Source organism: Cupressus sempervirens, chromosome 1, assembly GCF_028749045.1.
Source record: "Cupressus sempervirens isolate cs-2001-9-10 chromosome 1, ASM2874904v1, whole genome shotgun sequence".
Classification (NCBI taxonomy): Eukaryota; Viridiplantae; Streptophyta; class Pinopsida; order Cupressales; family Cupressaceae; genus Cupressus; species Cupressus sempervirens.
In genome coordinates, this window is record NC_143118.1 from 505,696,717 (window position 1) to 505,718,907 (window position 22,191).

At 37.1% G+C, this 22,191-nt stretch overlaps 1 protein-coding gene across 1 annotated transcript; it reads left to right on the top strand.

Moving 5' to 3' along the window:
• The first annotated feature begins 1,262 nt into the window (after positions 1–1,262).
• LOC149578445 (uncharacterized) lies at positions 1,263–15,273 on the top strand. The gene is given in 14 exon segments (XM_089829168.1): positions 1,263–1,284; positions 4,448–4,823; positions 5,263–5,419; positions 5,545–5,764; positions 5,896–5,949; positions 6,070–6,149; positions 6,298–6,575; positions 6,723–7,103; positions 7,106–7,126; positions 7,232–7,689; positions 7,777–8,046; positions 8,253–8,375; positions 8,462–8,590; positions 11,662–15,273. Coding segments are annotated over 13 exon segments (5,469 nt in total). The 5' UTR covers positions 1,263–1,284; positions 4,448–4,561; the 3' UTR covers positions 14,698–15,273.
• Positions 15,274–22,191: the final 6,918 nt, after the last annotated feature.

Here is a 22,191-nt window from a genome sequence, read left to right on the forward strand (position 1 = left end):
TCACATCTATCTAAATATAGTAAATCACACTCAATTCCTTATAATGAATTATCCATCATTGTAACTTGGTGAATAGTCGACCCATTAGATTAGCGTCTTGTTATGACTTGGACGTTGTGAGCATTATTAAAATGTTTGTTGATAAAGGTGTGGCCAAATCAGGCAGGTAGAGATCCAGTGGAAGGGTGAGGCGAAAGGGAAATCCAAAACCAATCGAGAGGCAACTACCAAGATACCTTAAAAATTGTGGTGGCGGAAGAGTACAAGTGGAAAGATCAACTTTTGAGAGAGATGGAGGCAAGAACCAAAAACCAAAAACCTGCCTAAAAAACTCATCACATACGGTCTAAATCCAACAAAATCCCCTATTTTATGCCCGCCTTTGGCAGGTGGAGGACGAGGCTCATTGGACACATCATTTTCTAGGATCACTTTATTTATTATTATTATTCTAGTGTTTGCGGTTGCAGCTGGGCAAAAATTAAAGGAGAAGCAATTTATAGTTGGGAGGAAAAGGTGAAGCAATGATGAGCAATGCATGACAGGGAGTCATTCAAGTTAAGGTTGACAGAATTCCAAACGTAGACCACCTTTGCTTGGAATCACCCGCAAATTTCATTCGTCAACGGACGGGAAAAAAGAGGAGTTCCGGTGGGAGAGGGACAAGTAAAAGAAAGGAAAAGACAAGCGGCTCAACTTCCCGGTGGGTTGGTTGACACGCAAATCCTCAATGGCGTGGTCGCCTATATAAACGTCCTCCGTTCACCAACGGGAGGGAGCTTCAACTGTTGGAATGTCAGGTGACGGAGATTTCGAGTGGGAGGAGGAATCATCAGAGAGTTGTTAGTAGTTTCACCGGCTCTTCTCGGTAGGTGGGGGGAATTGCGTGTCCGCTCAGCGGCCTGGAACTCTCCATGTGACCACCGGCCTTGTCACATTTCATGTCTGCGTGCCTGCAATTCCAGGCGCTGTGCCTTCCCTCTTCTCGTCTTTGACCGCATCGCTTTCCGCCATTCCATTCTTCCCAACAAATTGCCGTGTTGACCTCGTCCTTTGCGTGTTAACACGGAATTCGGCCTCATGTTTAAAGGATTTCTATGAAGGTCACCGTTAACTTTTACACAAGCTTTGCGTTGCCGTTGCCGCTGCCGCCCGGATGAGACTTGTGCCATGGTAAATAACATGCCATATTTCTTCGCTTTTTGTTCTTCGTTCAATCACATTTTCTAATTTCGGAATTCGTTTCCCTGCTGCTGCATTGCCGTCAAATGCATCTCTTCCGCTGTATGTTTTCATTTTCCTCTTCCTGCTTTGCATGCCTCCTTACAAATGTCGGACTTTGCTTTATGCGTGTTTTTCGCTTTCTTGACTGCAATTAGCAATGAATTTGCTGGAAGATGAAATAGATCGAAATGTTACAGATGGAAATGCCGCGCTTTTTTCTCTCGTGGCTTGTGAAATGATTTTTGGTTGGATATTTGGTTCTAGATCTAATGGTGTAGCTGTTTTTGTGTATTTAAGAAACGTACATTGCTTAGCAGTTTTACAATGGAGAAATGGCGAGGTAGGAGAAAATGTACCGCAACAAAAGATCTTGTGAACAAAGCGGGAGACCTCCTCTCCCAACCAAAAGCCCTTGAGACAGACCCTCAAAAGATAAATTTGTTTCAATTTTGTGTATCCAGACCCGGGGGCTGCTTTCGTCGAATTTAGGTGAATTAGGCTGTCCCGGTTCAGGGCTTCTTAGCCTATGTCGTATCGGAACTCTGTACAAGCCAAAAAACATACCAATTGCACGTACCATGTAGACATATTTCACATGTTTTCAAGAACAGCAGGACATCCTTTAATGGTTCAGATGCATGTGAGTAACTCGTAGCAAATTTAGGCAGATTTGAGACTAGAGATTGCTGCGACAGGGCTTTTTTAGTTCTCTATACTGGCGTTTATCAATTTTAAAAACGAAACGAATTCCAAATTCGGGATCTAAAGTTTATTGGTTCCAAAAGGATTCACTCTGCTTCGTGTCTTTGTCTGGTTTTTGCTCTCTAAAACCAGTTATTTTTCCCCGAACAGCGCTTTCAAATAATTGAAAACGTTTATTTTTGTTCTGGCATGATCATTCATCAGAACGTAGAAACGTGCTCTGCAGAGAGTGGGGGTTTAAGATTGTTAATGTTCTCTCATATGCTTGATCAGCAAAATGTTTTGTGTACGGGAAGATAAAAGAAGAAGAAACTTCCACGAGGCTAAACATAGCCTATGAGAGAGATAATATTTAAGTTTGTTTAACAGATTGGCAATTCTTCAAATGTTGGACTCGTCTACCGCACTAATAGTAGTTCCTCCCATGTTTCAGCTCTTTTATGATTGATTTCCTGGAAGAAATTGTGAAAATAGCTTACTTTTCTAAGAGACGTGCCTACAGAATCAGTAGGTTTTCCTACCAAAACAATTACACAATGGATTCTTATTTTCTTTCATGCATATAATACTTGCATTGAAAGATTTAGGGAGTGAACGTTCTATAGCCAGAGAAACATCTGGGAAAATTATTTTTATTCTAGAAGAAAACACAAACTCTGCATAGTACTATTTGAGAAAATCAGAGTTATTATTTTTTTAAAAATTAGAACGCCTGCTAATATTTCTGGCTTACCATCGCGTGTAACGATTATTGAAGAAAAGCTAACAACATTTGGCGAATTGACGAATTATAGCATTTTTAAGTACCACAATATCATTCTCACAAGTATATACTTAAAGGAACTAGGTATCTTCTGTTGCTATCCGTTTCGTTTCATTTTCCCCTTTCTTTATTTTCCTATTCAGTCAAATTTCTCAATGTGAAAATCGAGAAATCTATCTCGACTGAACCAGAATTTTGAAATGGAGTAAGTATTTATTCCTGGTCTTGTTAAATACAGCTCGTCTTTAAACACAGTGGAGACTCGAGTTCAAGGATTTTTCACAAGTTTACGTTTATTTGTCTTTCATCCATTCTCCTTCGCGAACGTGTCTTTACTCTAATGTGGAATTCTCGTTCGTAGTATTACTGATTTAGGCTGCGTTGCTTTTCATTATTATTTTTCCATGTTATCGGCAGTGACATTAACGTGGATGAAAATTATGGCCCAAAGATTTTGAGAACTGTTTTCAAAGAAGACATCGATGCTGAACACAAAGACAAACTTGGTTCCGTAGCAAGATACCCAAAAATCATTCTTTGGTAGGATGGACTTGCTATGGATGCTGAGGTGGGAAGTGTGATTTAAGTCGAAACCCGATGGATATTAACATGGCCCTAAAAAAGGCTAAATAGGAATAGCCAGACTTACGCAAGGATGCCTCTCCACACATCAGGGAGATGACTCTGACTTGGACGGGACACGCGCTTTCTTCAGAAGCAAACAACTCTCTCCATTTGGTGCAGTAAAAGAAAACAATTAACATTCTCACGAGGAGAAAAGCTAAAACCAAACAGACTATAATGTTGAGGACTGTCACTGCATATTTCAGCACTTTCTATGGTATTTACAGTTTCAGCCGCATTTAGTTTGTTTAAGTTATTTTTATAGCCATTCCGAAAATTCAGGAAAACATTTAATTCCTGATACCACATCCCTACATCCTGTTCCATAAGCTTGGAGAGGCACTGGGAAAACCTGAACGGCATTTTTGAACAGCAAAAGCATAATGCATAGATTTCAAGATATTTTTGTTGTGTTAAGAGCCCATAAGGCAGTTGCTTATAGCTGGCAAATTTTTGAATTTTTGTGTTACTCGTCAATATCTGCATATTTCTGCCCTTATGATAGTGTTAGTATTTGGCATTGTAACTGTCATTACAGCTCATTTGCTTCTTGATTTATTTTCATGACAAAATTTTGATACACAATCAAATCCAGAAAATTATGAGCAATATTGACATGGATTGTGGAAATCTGCTATCATTAATTGCAACTGTCCTTCTAGAATATAATATAAGCTAGCACCAAGAAGCAACTTTCAAGAAGCATTATCATTATGTATCCAAGATTGACATTTAGCTTTGCTCTTTTTTGTCTATTTGCATGTTTAGACAACACAGTTTAATGCCATAAAACTATGCACTTTGAGAATGCATTGCTGTTATATGAATCAGATGGCCAAAAGATATTGCAAGTTATGTGCACAGAGTGCAAATTCTTAGGTAAGATGGAGTTTCATGCTTGTACTGCTGCCAAACATTAAGAACAATTATACTTCGATTCTAATCTCTAATGAGTACTGGATTCTGAATGGAACTTTGTTGTTACTGTTTTAATATCTATTGTTCTGGACTAGTCTAAGTCAGTTCATAACGCTTTATTATTCCTTTGAATTTTCTTTTCGTGAGGCTTGGAATCTTCTGGAAATGTAAACAGAGAAGAATGTCTTCTGACGATTTGTTTCTGAACAGGTGAAGGGAAGGCTTCATTTGAGAGAAGAAAAATTAAATGGGTTAGAAGAAATTAACTGGAAGAGAGGTATTTTAAAGACAGAGACGATCCATGGCAAGACACATATAAATACATCTCCCATGGCTAGAAGTAGAAGAGACAGTTTAGGATGTCCAGAATCAGAAAAAATATTATTGCAGAAGAATGACAGAAATGTCCAGAAAATTGAAATGTCTGAAATTAAGGCTGATTACCCAACTGGAAAGGCTAATAAGTTTGATACTCGTGAGTTCAGCTGGGTTGAGGATATCCCTTGCTGTCCAGTGTTCCATCCTACAAAGGAGGAGTTTGAGGATCCATTGGCTTATATATCGTCTATTGCACCTGATGCATCCAAATTTGGTAAGTTCTATGCATATATGTGAAATGAGATTCTGCTTTAGGTGTTGGTTTTATGTTCACACACAATCTGTGATGCAAATTGTCATTGTTCTGGTAATCTATTCCAATTCAGTGATATCTTTCAATGTACTATGAGTACTTTCTGTTAATGGATTTATTGTCATTTATCTCACTTATGTTGTCACAAGTAAATACCTTGCTTGAATGCTTAACGAATAAAGACAGATAAAATGAATTGGAGGAATTGAGTGCACTTCAAGGCATTCTAGCTTCAATGCTCTAACTGAAAGAAGCATTTTTTTCACTACAGAGAAGTACTAATAGGCCAATGAGTACTGCACAAATGAGCATATGATTAAAAATAGTATAATGTGTAATTAAGTTCCATAGAAGCTTAATAGATGTGTATTAGTTCTGATTTAGAAATGTTGATTGCCAGGCATTTGCAAGATAGTGTCTCCCTTGGTTGCCTCAGTACCTGGAGGGGTGGTTTTGATGAAAGAAAAAACTGGCTTCAAGTTCACAACTCGAGTGCAACCTTTGAGACTTTCAAACTGGGATTATGAGGATAAAATCACATTCTCCATGAGTGGAAGGCATGTTAGCCAGTTTGATTTAAATGAGATATTTGTGTTTCATTTGTTTCATCAAATTAATACATATTTATTATTAATGTGATTGTGAAGTTGTCAATATCTGTTTGATGGCAATGCGTGTCCAGGAATTATTCCTTTCGTGAATACGAGAGAATGGCAAACAAGGCATTTGCTCGCAAGTTTTCAACTTCTGCAAACTTGCCTACCAAGTTTGTGGAAGAGGAGTTTTGGCGTGAAATAACTTTGGGAAAGTCATCAAGTGTTGAATATGCATGTGATATTGAAGGAAGTGCTTTCTCAGAATCACCAAGTGACCCACTGGGAACCAGCAAATGGAATTTAAAGGTCATTTGATGTTCATTTACCTAATTTAGTATTCTGCATTCATTTATTCATAGTTTTTGTTGTTTATAGCCACAAGAGATCGTTTTCCCAACTATACTGGTTTCTGAAAAATTTCAATTTTGTATATGCAGGACCTGTCAAGGAATCCGAAGTCCATGCTGCGTCTTCTTGGAAGTGCTATTCCTGTATTTTTCTGTCCTTCTCAGAATATATTTCATTTGTCTACAGAGATAATATTCCTGTTCTTTGTAGGTTAGATTCATGTGTCATGAATAGCTAATAGGAGTTTGATAATTGTCATACAGGGTGTGACAGATCCTATGCTTTACATTGGAATGCTATTCAGTATGTTTGCATGGCATGTTGAAGATCATTATTTGTACAGGTAGATTCAATTCTTCATACCTGTTATTCTAGTGGAGCTATTTATTAAAAAGTAACTAAATTATGAGTTTTTAGCTTCCAAAAATTATAGCTTAAACTATACACTCACTTGCAATTTTATGCACTTAATATCCTTATCATTTTTGCAGCCTGAATTATCACCATTGTGGTGCACCTAAGACATGGTATGGTGTTCCTGGTAATTCTGCTCATGATTTTGAAAGGGTAGTTAGGGAGCATGTTTATGATCAAGAAATGCTACTAGATGAAGCAGAGAGCACGCTATATGATTTACTTATAGGAAAAACAACAATGTTTTCTCCGAAGACTTTATCTGAATATGGAGTTCCTGTTTACAAAGCTGTTCAACTGCCTGGCGAGTTTGTCATCACATTCCCTCGAGCATATCATGCAGGATTCAGTCATGGTAAAATACATTTGTAGCTATATGTACATAAATTGTCCTTTCATTACCTTTTTACTCAATTGCTTTAGTATCTAGGAGCTGCCAAAAGTTACACCTATCAATGGGATTAACTTCCAAACTTTTCTATATATTTGGTTACATTCTCAGGATTCAACTGTGGAGAAGCTGTAAACTTTTCCACGATTGACTGGTTTCCATTTGGGGCAGCAGCATGTAAGCGTTATGAGTTTCTTAACAAGGCAGAACTGTTGCCTCATGAGGAGTTACTCTGTAAAGAAATGATGTTTCTTGCTGGGGAGGAATTAAGTTCTTGTAAAGGAGCTCATGGTTCCTCTACCGTGGAATTGGAAATGCAGCTTCATTTGAAGATTGCATTTGTTAAGCTCATAAGTTTACAACATCAGGTGATCTGGTTCCTAAAAAGGCTAGGGGCACAGACAAGTTTTTCGCTGGGAGACACAAGTACGACTAGATGCTTTCTCTGCAAGCATTTTTGCTATGTGGCATACCACATGTGCCAATGTAATAGCCATCAATGTGTCTCAATCATGGTATGATATGCCTTAATTATCTTTGTTATATTGAGCAGGTTGTTAGTAAGTCTATTTACAGATTCAATTGTTTCTTATGTTATGGGTTGGTTTTATAATGCACAGCTAGGGAGATACAAGAGTGTAACTGTGGCAGCATGCGAACTGTCTTTATAAGAGAGAATTTTGTGGAGATGGTTTCTGTTGCTCAGAGATTGGAAAAGGGAGGAATTCTTTGTAAAGCACTGTCAAACTTACCTGTCAAAGATCATACAGAACAAGATGACACAGATTTGAGAGAAAATTTGCTTACTTGTGATGACTTTGTGGGATATGTTCCGTACAGCCACATAGATTTGGAGGAACGTTCTTGCCTAAATAAAAGCCTAACTGGTGAAAGTAGTAGCAGTTGTGAACCTTTATTTCATAGAAAACGGCATTTGGAAAGCATGATCACTTCAGGAATAGCTGGTGATGCATGTACATCTAATATTTCTCATATAAAGGAGCCATCAAATGCTTCAAGACAAGGCACCATTGGGCGGCGTTTGAAGTTGCATGACAATATCCACAGTGAATCAGAGGTAACTAAATTTTGGTTTAAACCATTTGTTACTGCATATAATGAAATTCTGTGAGACTCAAAAATCTCAATTTTTATTTATTCACAGCACGGACAGAAGTTGATTCCCCCTAGCAAAGGGAGGATTCTGGATAAATCTAGCTTGGTTAGGCGCAGTTCTACTTCCCAAAGTAATTCTTCGGAGGAGCCAGCTCAGGGGTCTGATAATTACACTACAAATCTAGGTGGCAATGAACATCAAATGAATGATGATTCTGAGCATGAGGCAGAGAGAGTAAAGTGTCGTCGTATATCAGCTTCAAAGAAAAAGACTTTGGGAAAAAGTATTGCAAGATTGAATGGAACGGAGCAACATTTGGTACGGGTTGATATTCTGTTCTCTTTATCATCTATCATTTATGCCTCTTAAGTGCTAAAGATTAGACATCTTTTCTCATTCATTTAATAAGCTTTCTCCAATGACCATTATGGAACTTACTAAAAAGGCTTTATGCAATTGTAATTGATTTGCTCAATCAATTTTACAGGCTGTAATTTCTAACAAAAAATGTTTTGGCTACCCAGAGTGACCATGATGTAAAACAGGATAATAAAACTTGTGGCTTGCTTAAGAGTCCAGATGGGCGATATTTGCTTCTGATTTCTGATATACTATCAGAAGTTAAAGTAGAAGCTTCACCTTTCAAGGTGATTGAAATGGAAAAGGACATTTTTAATTCTCTTGATATATATTTAGAGTTATTTGTAAGCTGAAGAGAACATTCTCATTGCAGATTCTCAGTAAGTGGAAATCAAAGGTGATTTCCAAAGGATTAGATCTGAAGGCACATAGGGTTGATATTCAACTGGTATCTGGCTTTGACAAGGTTGATCCCAATAAGCAATGGGGACTGTCCCATAAGGTATAAAAGCTTGTTTTGTTACCACTATAGGAAATGGAAAAATAATAAATTGCATGTGACGCAATGTTTTCTTCTTAAATGTACACTTTTCTCACAGTTCCCTTAGATTCTTTCAAATAGTTTTTCTGCACACAGCAAAGTGGGTTAAAGCACTTCTTTATAGTAATTTCAAGGATTTATAAGCATTACATTTCCGTATTAAGGCGTAATAGAATGCTGATCTACATTTTTGGATTTTCAAGTTTGTTTCATGGAATTGTGAACACTAGTATCTAAGTGAAGAAAGATCAGGGAGTGCTTCAGGTTTCATAGCACGATTTCTTATCATTCTTTTTAAAGCCTTTTGAAATTTGATAGAGTTCCTTGAAACTGTTACAAACTTACACTGGCCACCTCAAATTGGTGGAAACTGTGCAACTTCATGGCCTGAGATTTAGAGTCTCTAAAAGTGATTTGTAGTCAAAATGTCTTGATCATCCAATTCACCCCAAGCAAGTTTGAATAAGTAATTGCCTATCTACTGATGGACGTCTCCATGACACCTTTTGAGTATGTTTGAATGCCATTCGGGGTATTGAGTTATGACTGTTGGATTTCAGTGTAAAAGATCCAATAAACTAGTAAAGAGAGCAACTCAAAGACTGAATTACATTAGCTTACTAGTATGATCCCAAAAAGGTATCACCAATTACCTGAGAGTATTTTTTGTCAGATGCATCATTGGCTAAACATGATACAGACATTAATATGATTGATGCTTTACAAAAATAGATATCTAAGATGCATCACTCCTTGGAGCATAAAGTCAATCCCAATGATTATACTGATAGATTGTTGTATGCTAGATTATTATCATTTGATTGCAACTTTTGCTTGTCAATATTGAACCATATTGAAATGCCCAGTTCTTCAGAGATTAGGTCTGAACAATGAACGGGCATTTTAAGCTTTATTCTTACTCTCTATGCTCACATGCTTAAAGTGTCATTTTCCTTTTGAAGCGTTTTAAACACACAGTATTTCCAGAAACACTTAATCAGACATTTTTGACTCTTTAAGCAGACTTTAAAGCATGACTCCAAGCTATACTGGCAAGCTAGAGACTGTTTTTCTTTCCCTTATTTTCCTGCTTATTCACTTCATCTTAGATTATTTATTTTGAAAAGTAGAAAGAGATTTAGCTGAAATGTTTCTGGGTACAACTGTGTGTGCATTTTTTTAACATCATAGTTTTGGATCATACTTCATGATCCATCATCAGGATGAGAGAATTCAAGATGTAAAATATATGATATAGACACATCAAGATATCATTCTTGAGTCATCCATTGTATCAGTAACAAATGGTAACCTAAAGAATTATAACTCTTGGTGTTTTTCTTATAGATATATCTGAGCTAGTTATAGTTTAAGAATGTTTTTTTCATACTTTTTAGGGTGGCAATTGTTCAAGAAACAGCCTTCATTACAACTCATCCCCCTCAGTTTCACTGACAGAATCAAATTTTGTATGCTGGTGTTTCAATATTTAAAATATCTATATAAACTACTTTTTATATATATTTAGTTTGGTCCCGGTGTACTAATATTTGGGCAGGTAGCCATTATGGAGGCTTATGAGAAAGGAGTCAGTAATTTCTGCTTACATAAATTGTAAATTCAACCATTTAGTTTATTTATCTATTGTTATGCCCAAGCCCCCTCCCCCCACTCTGAAATTCCCATCTATTATATATAATTTTTTGAAATTGATAGTGATCGAATGCAGTAAATAGATTACTATCTTCCTCAGGCTAGGCTGTGCTGAAAAGGCTAGCAAATGCTTACTGACTTTACTACATGATTTCAGATATATTAGCAAATTAAGAATAGTAATATTCAGTCAACCATAGTATATGCTATTATGCTATATATAGTAAATAATATTAATCTTTTTTTAAAGCTATTATATTGTGAAGGATAAAACATGTATTCAAATTTATCAGAGAGTGCCAATTTAAATAGAGGAAAGCTTCCAATCAAACTTTCTTTTTCATGCAGACCAGCTATTTTTTTAGTGTATAATTATACATATACTTTGTTTTGCACGTGTCTATGTGGTTCAAGCTTATAAGAAATTGTATATTGATGATAGTAACAGAAACCCATTGTGACACACTGACATGAGACGAAGATTTGCTATAATTTGTATGGGCCCCCGTTTTTGCCAGATTGCTTGGCTTGTGTTAGCTGTAAAGCAAATATTTCAATTTTTAATTAATGCGGTCACAGTTACTGTCTCCTTCCTTAGAAGACATAATGTTTGACACTAACAATACCTTTCTGCATACGCATAAGTACATCAGACATCAGGCCAATCTTGCCAAACTAAAACATATATGAGTATTTTAAATATAAAAATGCTAAATATTGAAACTCCAGCCTATAAATGTTAATTGTTCTCATTTTATTACTGAGGAGGATGAGTGGTAACAAAGGACACTACTTGATCAGGCACCACATCAGTAGGGAGTGTTTTTTGAATTAAATTAATAATTAGCTCAGATATCTTATTCGATAAATATCTAGTGGAAAACTGCTGAGAAATATCTTTCTTTAGGCGCTCCTTTTTTATTTGTCCCTGTTATAATAGGTTCTTCAAGAATTACATCTCTTGACCTGTTTTATTTTTTCAATAGATAATTAAGATATCTAAGCTTGTTGTATTCACAGGTGTGCATTTATGTATCAATATGCTGACTACTTTCATCACAACCGTTCTGCTGTGGTCCAAATAGTTGCTCTGATTCTCTCAGTGGAAATGCTCATTTACTTTATTTGTGTTTTATCCATTTTACTTTGTTGTACCAATTTTATGGTAGATAGTGTGTTGTTTTACTATCCTTTTTACACCAAACTTTAACTACAGTATGAATTTGTTTCATGGTCCTAGTAGTGCATGTCCCTTTGTTTATTTTGTCTCAATGTAATTTTCGAGTGACTATAGGGACTACCTATTTGCATGTTTCTGTTAAGCAATTTTATTACCATTGAAGTGGACAACTAATATCAAGCTTTGATTCTTTTCACAGGGATGCATTCAGTTGAAAAAGGCTTTACAAGGACAAGAAGCTCATTTACTGGAGCAGTTGATAGAGAAGACTTTTGGTAAACTTGTTCATTCTACTAAAATTACAGGTCAAGGCTTAAAGTCCACAAAGCTAACTGGCATTGCAGGCAAGAAAAGAGATTTTGATACTATGAACATCGTTTCTAACACAGAGGCCAGTAAAATGTTAGACGGTAAGAATACCTCTAATGTGTCGAAAGTATCCACTAAGAAGTCTACTCAAGAGCTCAAAATGAAAAATCCTGCTATTGATCAATCTTTTACCAGAAAATGTGAAGAAGTTCCAAACAAGGAAGTGAAGTATGCTTACCAAAGTCATGTAGGCAAATTTTCATCATCTGCTACCATCCAGGAGAAGACTAGATCAGTACGCCGGCGAATTATCAAGGAATCAATGCAAGCACATGAAAAGAAGGAAAATAGGATAGAGGAAAAACAGCAGCTGAATTTGGTAGTTGAAAATATGAAATCCCAAAGGAAAGAACAGAAGAACTCAAAAATGGTGACCATTTTAACAGATGAAAGTCTTCAGGAGACTCCATTCTCTACCAATACGGTTTTCAAGTCTGACATAATCACTGGTTCAAAAGTGAGAGATAGAAAGAAGTTCGCAACTGACAAGGATAATGACACGGAGGAAAAAAGTTCTGGAAGCCTATCTGTGCAAGGAACAGAATGCACAAATCAATTTGTCTGGGACAAACGCAAGCAGCCTGAGCATGATAAGTCATCTGATAAGGACATAAAAATCAGGAAGGAAACGACAGCAAAAAATTGTAGAAATCTGAATTCAAGGGAATTGAGTGGTGAGTTATTGAATGTACAGGAGGTAAAATCTGGAAATAAAAAAGAAAACAAAAGGGTTAAGAGGCCTATTTCAGAGCAATTGAAAAGTGATACTGGTTTAGTATTTGAAAAAACAGCATCTCCTTACATCAGTCGTCTGAAAATCAAAGGTCCATCTCTTCCAGATGGTCTTGAAGCTATTTCTGATGTAGACAACAAAGTTCACCAAGATGTGACCGATTTCAGCCTAATTCCAGCTGTAAATTCTTTTGCTGAAGGATTTGATAGCCAGGCGGTTATACCAAAGAACAACATTGAAGAGGAACACAGTCATCCTCAACAAACAGGAAATAATGTTAATCTATACTTGCATGAGCGAGTTGATACTGATTTTAGCTCAGATCCAGGCTCTACAAAATTAACATATCCAAATTGGGACTGCAAGGATAAAAAGAAGGCACAATTAGAAGAAACCAGTTTCGAGGATATCAAGTGTGAAAATCAATGGGCACAATCACCTCTGCAAAAGCGAGGAGTTGCTAAACATAATGGCTCCGCTAACTGCAATGCATCAAACTATGGCTGTGAAGTAGGCAGCGCCATTGGGATTGGGAGTAAAAAATTCCAAAAGCATTCAAACCATTATACTAGTGGGATGAAGGTTTGTGATATTAGCAATTCAAATCCCTCGAGTGGGTCTTCAATTATGTTATCTCAACGTGGATTCTCTGTGGATTCTGGGTATAGCAATGATACATTGAATGGTGGGCCTCAAGTTAACAAACAAGAGTTCTCAGGAAAAATAAAGGGATATGGATTCACTGACATTCATAGCTCAGCTGTCAAACATAAAAAATTTCCACGATATATGGATAGTAAAAAACATGATAGTTGGAAGCTGACACAAGAAACTAAATTTTCAAATTTGCAAGCAAGATCACTGTCTCGACATCCATTTGATAATGCTTTGGCTTCAAGAAAATGGCCAAGTGATTGCAGAGAGTTGGAGTGCAAGGATCATTTTCCCCAGGTGCAAGGGAAGAACTTAGTCCAGTCAGGTTATGAATATGACACTCTGAACTCACAAAATTTTTTTCACAGGACTGAGTTGGAGCAGGGAATTTCTTCTCAATTAGAAGGGCCGTACAAAGAGGAGACTACAGAGGTGCAATTAGGACCATTTAGAAACAATTGGGGGAATGTGGCTTTCAGTTCACTGAAGGAGTGCCAAAGTCTAGAGCCATCAATAGATGAGAACTGCTATTCTGAAAGACAAGTTGTAGAGGCAACTCCAGATGTCCCCTTTCCATTTAGACATAAGGTCTATGATAGATCTGGATCATTTAAGAGGGGTCCAGAGGGGCATCAATCAATTCCACTAGCAAGCTCTAGTTTCTTAAGTTCAACAAAACAGACAACGGATGATAATTCAAAGGGTATCAGAGAAAACTTTGTGTTAGATTTTGAAAACAAGAGCATCTCCTACCCATATTCTCCGCGTGCTTCTGGTCTAGATTATCCGAAGGAAACAAAGGCACTAAAAGGAATTGTAGCCAAGGATAATTCTTTTCCAGTACAAACTGATTCGATATACTCTCTTCCTCAAAGAGAGGATTATCAAACATCTCTCAGCACAAATGATCAGGCGATGAACCACAGTAATTGGACTGACTTGTCCCTATGTCAGATGAGTCCTGTCAGTCCTCATGTCGGTTCTTTTTTTACCGAGAGCAAAAATATATCAGCTGTAAACAGAGATGAATGGTCCAGTCATCAGAACTGTATTTTAAATGATAGCAAGGATAAAGGAATGCACAATTCTGGGGCAGTAAAGAATATCACTCCTGTTCCACATCAGATAAGTTTCACTTTAGAGTATTCTGCATTACAATTTGATAATGGTGCCAATCGAGAGATTTTTGGGGAGAGTTCTAGACTAATTGATCGTACAAAAGAATCCCAAGCTCAAACAGATTATAGCCAGGGCAATGTCTTGTGGCCAGATGTGAGACCACTCGCATTAGAGGAAGAAAGTGGATTTGCAATTGATCGACAGCCTTCTAACAAGAGCTTGCAATACCTGGATGGATTGTCTGCAAAAGTAGACTCAACAGAAAATGGATACTGGCCATCTTTTGTTAGCACTCCAAAGAAACAAGTAGAACAGTTAACCCGTCAGCAGCTTCTAATTGAAAAATGGGGTAGAGCTTGATCCAAATCTGATGCCTTGCTAGGTGATTACATTCTGACAGAAGTCTGTATGTATTGGCAACCTAATTCAATATGACAGCAACTGATTTTTTTCCATTCCTTGCAACAAATACTAGCTTGAAAAGACCTAGAGAAGTAGCGTTTTTGATTGCTTCTTGGCAGTTAATTTTTCTAGTCAAGTCAGTTAAATTTTGGACTGAAACTAGAACTCATCATATTCCAGAATGCCACGGTGAAGACTAGAAGGGCTTCAGCACCTCAATGTCATCCTTTGTTAGAATGATGTGGGAGAAGTCAGTGAATTATCAGAAAATGGGATCTACTGATGTGGCATTATGAATTATTTAGAAATGAAATTTTGTCAAAGGATAATTTTTCAATTGCCCAATGAGAGGAATCCAAGAATGGCTGCAAGACCTGCTGACCATGCTGTACAATACATTAATCGATTCTTTCATTTATGTTATAAGCTTGATGACTACAATGCTCTATTTTGTTTGTAAGCATTGAATTCAAGGTTATCAGGCTTCAATTAAATTCTTTTATCAAAATATGCTTACGGTATTTGGTTGTGAAATTGGAAATAATAAAAAGAAATAACCTCTGATTGAGATAACCTTTGGGTTGCCAGCTTCCCGTTTTTGCTGGCACAAAAGGTGAAAGTAGTGATGCAAAATGCAGAGTTATATTAGTGTCCTCTATCTTTTGCTATTTCTCAATTCCTTGTTACAATAGACAATTTCATGTGAAATATGGCATCATCTGATATACATGCTCCTGCTAACATTTTAGACTACCACTTCAGCTATTGCTGAATGGCAGATTCTGTTTGCCCGAGGAGGTGGTTCTCTACTCTTCCGCTTGAAGATCAGTACAAGTGATTTAGTAGTTTGAGTTTGTACACTTTTTTATTATTACTTAATGTCTAAACAATATCGATAAATGAAATGTATCAGAAGATCAGTTTTGTTCAGAATGTAGATTCCAATAAAAGTTACAATCCGTCTACATCTGTCTACTATCTCATAGATGCTTTTATTAAGGATTATCTTTCCCATAGTTTTGCGTATTTGGGGAGCTTAAAAGCGCTTGATTGTATGTAGCAAGACGAAGATGCATCTTCCATGTAAGAGTCTCCAAGCTTTTCATTAGATGTAAGCATCTCCAAGCTTATCATTAGACGGGTAGATGAATGGTTCTTAAGGAGGATTGCAAAGAAAGAACTTGTATTTTCTGCAGCAAAAGGGTTGTTGTAACATGATGATATTGTATTTTCGAATGTGCGGCTTACCAGGACATCTATGAGCAAAATATGAGGACAACTTGAAGGTGGGCTGCCTAAATCAACTTTCTGACAAAGCAAGGCTGCACAAAATCACTAGTTTTCTGGTAAAGATTCATAACAGGAGGGCTGGCATTGAAAATAAATTGAAAATTGTCTAGATTTTGATACTAGGTTTCTTAGACTGTTGGTCTCGTGAATGTCATTGAAAATTCTTTTAATCATTGTTTCATAGAGATCGGTTGCATTCTCCTGAATATTTTGGTCTTTGTTAATTTAAGTTTACATTCTGGTGGTGTTATTATTCAAACTTATTTTGCTTATCACTAGTTTAACCAAGTATTTGATCCATGCTTAAGCTGGTTGGGATCTTATTAGATTTTAAATTGAATAATCTCATTTCCAAATTTGGTTTCTTTACCAGCCACATTTTCATAAAAAGAAAAAAGTAAAATAAAAAGGTTGTAGATAATCTCCTAACTGATATTCATGAAGAAAGAAAGCTTATAAACTTGAACAAGTCAAAGACATCATTAAATACTTGGCAGTGTGAGATATTATCTAGAATTGAACTCCTTGCACCAACATTTCCACCTATGTAATTTTGTTTTTAATAGCTGCTCCGGTAACGACATATGCCATCCCGTCTCGCTTCACCCATTAATAGAGGAAATGATCAAACAATTCAGTGCAATCTAGCGTATCATCCTTGTATTGATATAACTTTTGGGAGACCAAATGGAAAGATGATTAGTTCAGAAGTCACCTAAACTTCGACAATATTTATTGGTTGAGACTCGTAAGATTTTCAATTGTGTTAGGGATGTATGTCCTCTATTCGATTTCACCTTAGCTCCATTTCTAGAGATCATATTGTAGGAAGAATCCTTTTTGGATGCTTCCCCTATAGAAGCAAATTATTTACTGGATACGAGTATGTTATACTATGGGGTACTGCAACATGTCATACTGTGGGGTAATGTAGACCATTATTATGTTGAGCTTGTACTTTGCAGGGTATGCGGCCATTTTGCACTCTTGAAATATTCAATTTCGACAAGTAATTTTTGTTGAAATAGATGTAATCTAGTGGAATGAACGTATTAATATTGACAATAGGTTTGTTTACAAGAATTTTCGGAGGTTAAAAATTGGTTTTCCTCGTGTCTTAAGTGGATGTACATGAAATAGCTCTCTTTGGCAAGAAACCAACGTTAACATCTAGTACTGCAGACCGTCGTAGAGGAAACTATCTTTGATTAGATTAACAATACATTTTGAAGAAGTTGGGGAAGGGGACAATTGAGAAGGGCATATTGGCTAAGCACAACATATAAAATAGTTTTTTTTTTCAGATTCATGAAAATATAGTGATTTATTTTCAATTTTTTTGCTGTTTTTTAATCATAGAATATGCAGATCATAAAGAGCAATTGCTTAAAATTTTAGAAAAATTTGTTGTATTTTTATTTTTTTAATTGTGGTCAATGGTGCTTTTTGTGTGGAGCTTAGCCACTACCTTTGCATGCAATTATTATTTAACATGATTTAGATACACATTTTTGCTAGATGGCCATATTAGCTAACGATGTACCTATATTCTGTGATTCATTAGAATTGTGTAGGTTTTATAATCCAAACTCAGATAAATTAGATATATTTCTTTGCTTTCACCCTTGTGATGGCAGGGTCACTTCAACAAGGAAGGTGTGTAGGGTCCTTAGGTCTATGGTTGGATTGGAGGTAAGCCCTTGATGCCGCAATCCATTTCCTAGGCTATGCCGAGAGTTGTAGAGATTTCAGAATAGAAAGTAATTAATTAATAGATTCTAACTCTCTTATTTATTGCATTTCATTTTATGAAAAGAGAACAATGCAAATGTTTTATATATTTGTAACTTTTATGCATAAAAAAATAGATAATATTTCTAGTTAAGTTTTAGAACAATTTAAAGAGTTTTTTTTTGGGATATTAGATTGATAATTACACAAGTTCAAAGCATATTTTATTTTAAACTAGTTAGCATGTTGCATATAGTATTAGAGCTATTGAGTTTAACTTTGGATATAGGAGCCCACCGCTACATTTAGTAAATAGAAACTAGCTTGTTGGTGTTTCACAAAATGTGGATATGACGAACTTTGGGAAAGAGGGTCCACAGGCTAAAAGTCATTAGCTTATGGGTTATCAAAATCATGTATGACTATTCTTCTTGTTCACAAAAAAGTCGATGGCATGAAAGTCATTTGCTTATGGATAACCAAAACTATGTATGTCTCTCCTTGTTCACAAAAAAATCCATGGCACGAAAGTCATTTGCTTATGGATAACTGTTACATATTGTGCCCCCCGCCAAATATTTGAATTTTAAATATTTGCCCGCCCAACGATCACTTCTTGGTTTAATCTTATTTTAAATCATCCCAGGAATATCGAAAAAATTAAATGATGAAACCTTAAGATATTCCTTATTTCTTAGGTTTATCCCTGCAGGCTCGCAGCTTCCTCATCATCAGATCAAAAGATATCTACGGCTGGCGCTATCTCGCTATGGGAAGTTGCGAGGATATTACGCATAGCGACATAGCGCCTTTTGGCCACGTGTCAAGTGGGTCCTTCCTTTTCCTCATCGTTTCTCCGGCGCCGAGTTTTGATAGATCCCCGGAGGGTGCTATGGCGCTATTGAAAAATCTGTGTCCCTCGCCGTTAGCGACATAGCGCCTAGACAGAAAGTGTTACTGTGGCAACATCAGTTGGAAGGTGGGTCCCAAGCATGCCTCGTCGGATATCAGTGACAACAGTTTTTGGCATGCCCAATGGGACAACTTTTTTAGAAAATTTCAAGCCTACTAGTGTCAAAAGGGAAGATTTCAAGATCAATACCGAGGAGATAGTACTAGCTTCGGTGTTTAAGCCTTTAAGAGGCCCATTCTTCAAAGTACTTGGCGACTCTAAGCTTCAAATACATATTTGGTTTTAGACCAAAGTTGCAGTGATTTATGCCCAGAGCTGAAACAAGGGCATCTTCTAGAGGTAAGTTTCAGTATCAAGAGCTTTCATTTTCAAACCCTAGAAGAAGGAAGACTAGAATATCTTTATCACCAGTTAGGAGTGCAATAGTAACAAATACACCTACAAGATCTATCTCTACTCCTCCTGCTGTTAGATCTCAGCCTAGACTGCCATCAATACATATCAATAGATCACTTGTCTATATGGCATTACCTAGAGCTCATACTTTTGCCACCTTTAATGGTGGGAGCCCTCTCTTATTAGCCCAAAGACATGACATACCAGTAGCTGCCCTCAAAAGTATACTAGAGTTTATTGGTGAAACTTTTATCTCCCCCTCTGAACACATTCAAGAGGTTGCAAATGTCTGCAATATCCATGGTATTATAGAGGATGATGTTGCAGTTAGGCTCCTAGCCTCATCCTTGAAAGGAAAAACACTACAATGGTATAGAGGTTTAGCTCATGGTTCTATAACAGATTGGGATGGATTAGGAGTAGGATTGTGCAAACATTTTGAGGATAAAAGTGACTATTTGTCACTTTTAGAACAATTGACTACTATAAAAAGAACCCCCCAAGAATGTATGACTGATTTTAATTATAAATTTCAAAAGACATGGGATAGAATACATACTTCAATGAAGCCTACCCCTAGTAATGCCTTCTTGCATTACCTTAGAGCTTTTAACAGTGATATTGCCACTACAATCCAAACTATGGGAGGAGATACCTTGCCTAATGCTTATGACATAGCAATAAAATCAGAGAACATCCTGATACAAGGAGGTAAGCTAGCTCCAAGGCCCCCTATGCCTTTCTTCCCTAATGTTCCAAATCATTAACCGGCAATGGCTCCCCTTCCCACAACTTCTACATCACAATCCCTTGTCCCAGTCCCTCAAGCTTCCACATCTTCAAATGGGATAGATGAAATCAAAGAGATGATGCAATCTCTGATGCAGAACATGGATAAAAGAGAAAAGAACCTAGAAAAAAGATTGCAAGATTATGGGAAGAAGCTGGAGGATAACTTCTCTATGATGTAGAAAGTAAGCAACAAGGTGGTGACTTTAGAAAGACAACAAGCTCAAGGTAGTAAGCCTCATCAATTGCAATATCAAACTCCAAGCAGTGGTAGGCCTCCTAATCCTACTCATTGGAACAATTCTTTTGATCAGAGTAGGCAGGGTGGCCATGCTTCAACCTCAAACGTAAACCAAAGTAAGGCCATAGTCCCTCAAAACAATATGGCTCAAGATCAAGATTTTTGTCCCTCCTAACTACTCCTATGCCTATTGTATGTGTCAGAAGGCTGAATCTTTTATGGCTTTGACAGTCCAAGAACTTGCAGCAAAACAATCATACTAGGAAGTACAATTTAAGGATGCCTCAAATATGCAAAGACAGGGTGATTGCTCTTTTATGAATCATCAGATGGAGGAGCATTGTAATGTAAACCAGAATTCCATTGCTCATAACACTAGAAGCAAAAAAAGAGCTATAGAAGATGTTGGCCCTCATCCTCCCAATCAGGCCTCGACTTCAAATGCAATATCTCATGAGCACGAAGCAAATAATCAATCAAGTGCCTTTTAGCAACAAAGGCAAAATCATGGCAAAAAGGATGCAAGTGATCCTCAGGTTATTCCATCTCAACCTCATACAATTGCAGCTCCCAAAGCTTCTACCAAAGCACCTACTGTGCCATTCAGTGTGGTAGAGCAAATGAAGAAGACAAATGTGAATATCTCCATGTGGGATGCTATTGCTACTATACCCATGCAAAAGAGGTTGTTGCAACAAGAATTGGAAAGAATTGAACCAAAGGATTAGCCACTCAGCATGGAAAGTGCCACAAGCCTAGTACAACCATCAAGGGAGGTAGAAACAAGTAAAAAGGTTAGACCTCCTCCATTCTATGTTTTTCTAATTATAGGAGGCAAACTAGTCCATAATTGCATGATTGATTCAGGGGCTAGCAGTTCAGTGATGCCTAGGTGTGTTGTTGATGCTTTGGAGATGAAATATGAGCCCATTGTTAGGGATGTATTACAGTTGGATGATAGTACTATCAAAACTGTAGGGATCCTTAGGAATGTGGAGATGGCCTTACATGCATGCCCTGGTTGTACTGTAACCCAAGATATCTCTGTTGCTGAGGTCAAGCCATATTTTACCATCTGTCTGTCAAGAGACTTTACTGCCCAAATAGGTGGTTTCATATTTTCTGATTGGTCATATATGTCTTTTAAAATGAGATATGGAGCCAATGCTTCAATTAGAGCAGAGCCTCAAGCCCTCCATCATGCTGAATCTTACACCCCCAACCCCATCAACATGAATTGCCCTATCCTAGAGATGGATGAGAATGACATAATGAATGAGCTCACCACTTCCCTAGTAGAGATAACTGATTTTTTCTTAGATGAATGGGTTGATGCATATCAATTTGATTCTACATCAGAAAATCTTGAGACAGGTCTCAGTACATATTGTATATTGGAGAAAGATGCTCTAGTTCCCAATCTTGTGGAGACTAAAGAAGATATGAGTGGGATATGGAGTATGTACTTTGATGGATCAAGGAATAAAAATGGATCAGGGGCTGGTGTGATGTTGATTTCTCCTGCACAAGTAAGGTACTACTTCTCCTTTAGGCTCCAATTCAGTTGCACTAATAATGTAGCCGAGTATGAATCCTTGATTCAAGGTCTCCTACTTGCTCAAAAAAGAGGAATTCAAGCCTTAAGGGTGTATGGAGATAGTGAGTTGGTGGTTAATCAAGTGAGAAATCAGAATACCAACAAGAATGGTTTGCTCAAGTCTTATAAAAATAGGGTATGGGATTTGCTTGAAGGTTTCAATGCATTTAATATTCAAATCATCCCTAGAAAGGAAAACAAATATGCTGATAGACTTGTAGCAATAGGTGCATCTTATGATGTGACAGGGAATCTTGAGGAGAAGAAGAAGCAACAAGTTAGAGTGGTAGTAAGGCCTACCATCCTTGATAACAACACCCATTGGCAAGTGTTTGAGTCTGATGAGCAAATTGTGAGCTTCTTGCAGAATGAGGCAGAATTTTCAGAGAGAAATCAGTCAAGACTGCAGGATCAGTATGGTGACCAAATCATTCATCTCAGTTCCAACAAGTTGCCTAAGGGTCTCATTACTCTAGAGAGTGTTTTTAATCCTAA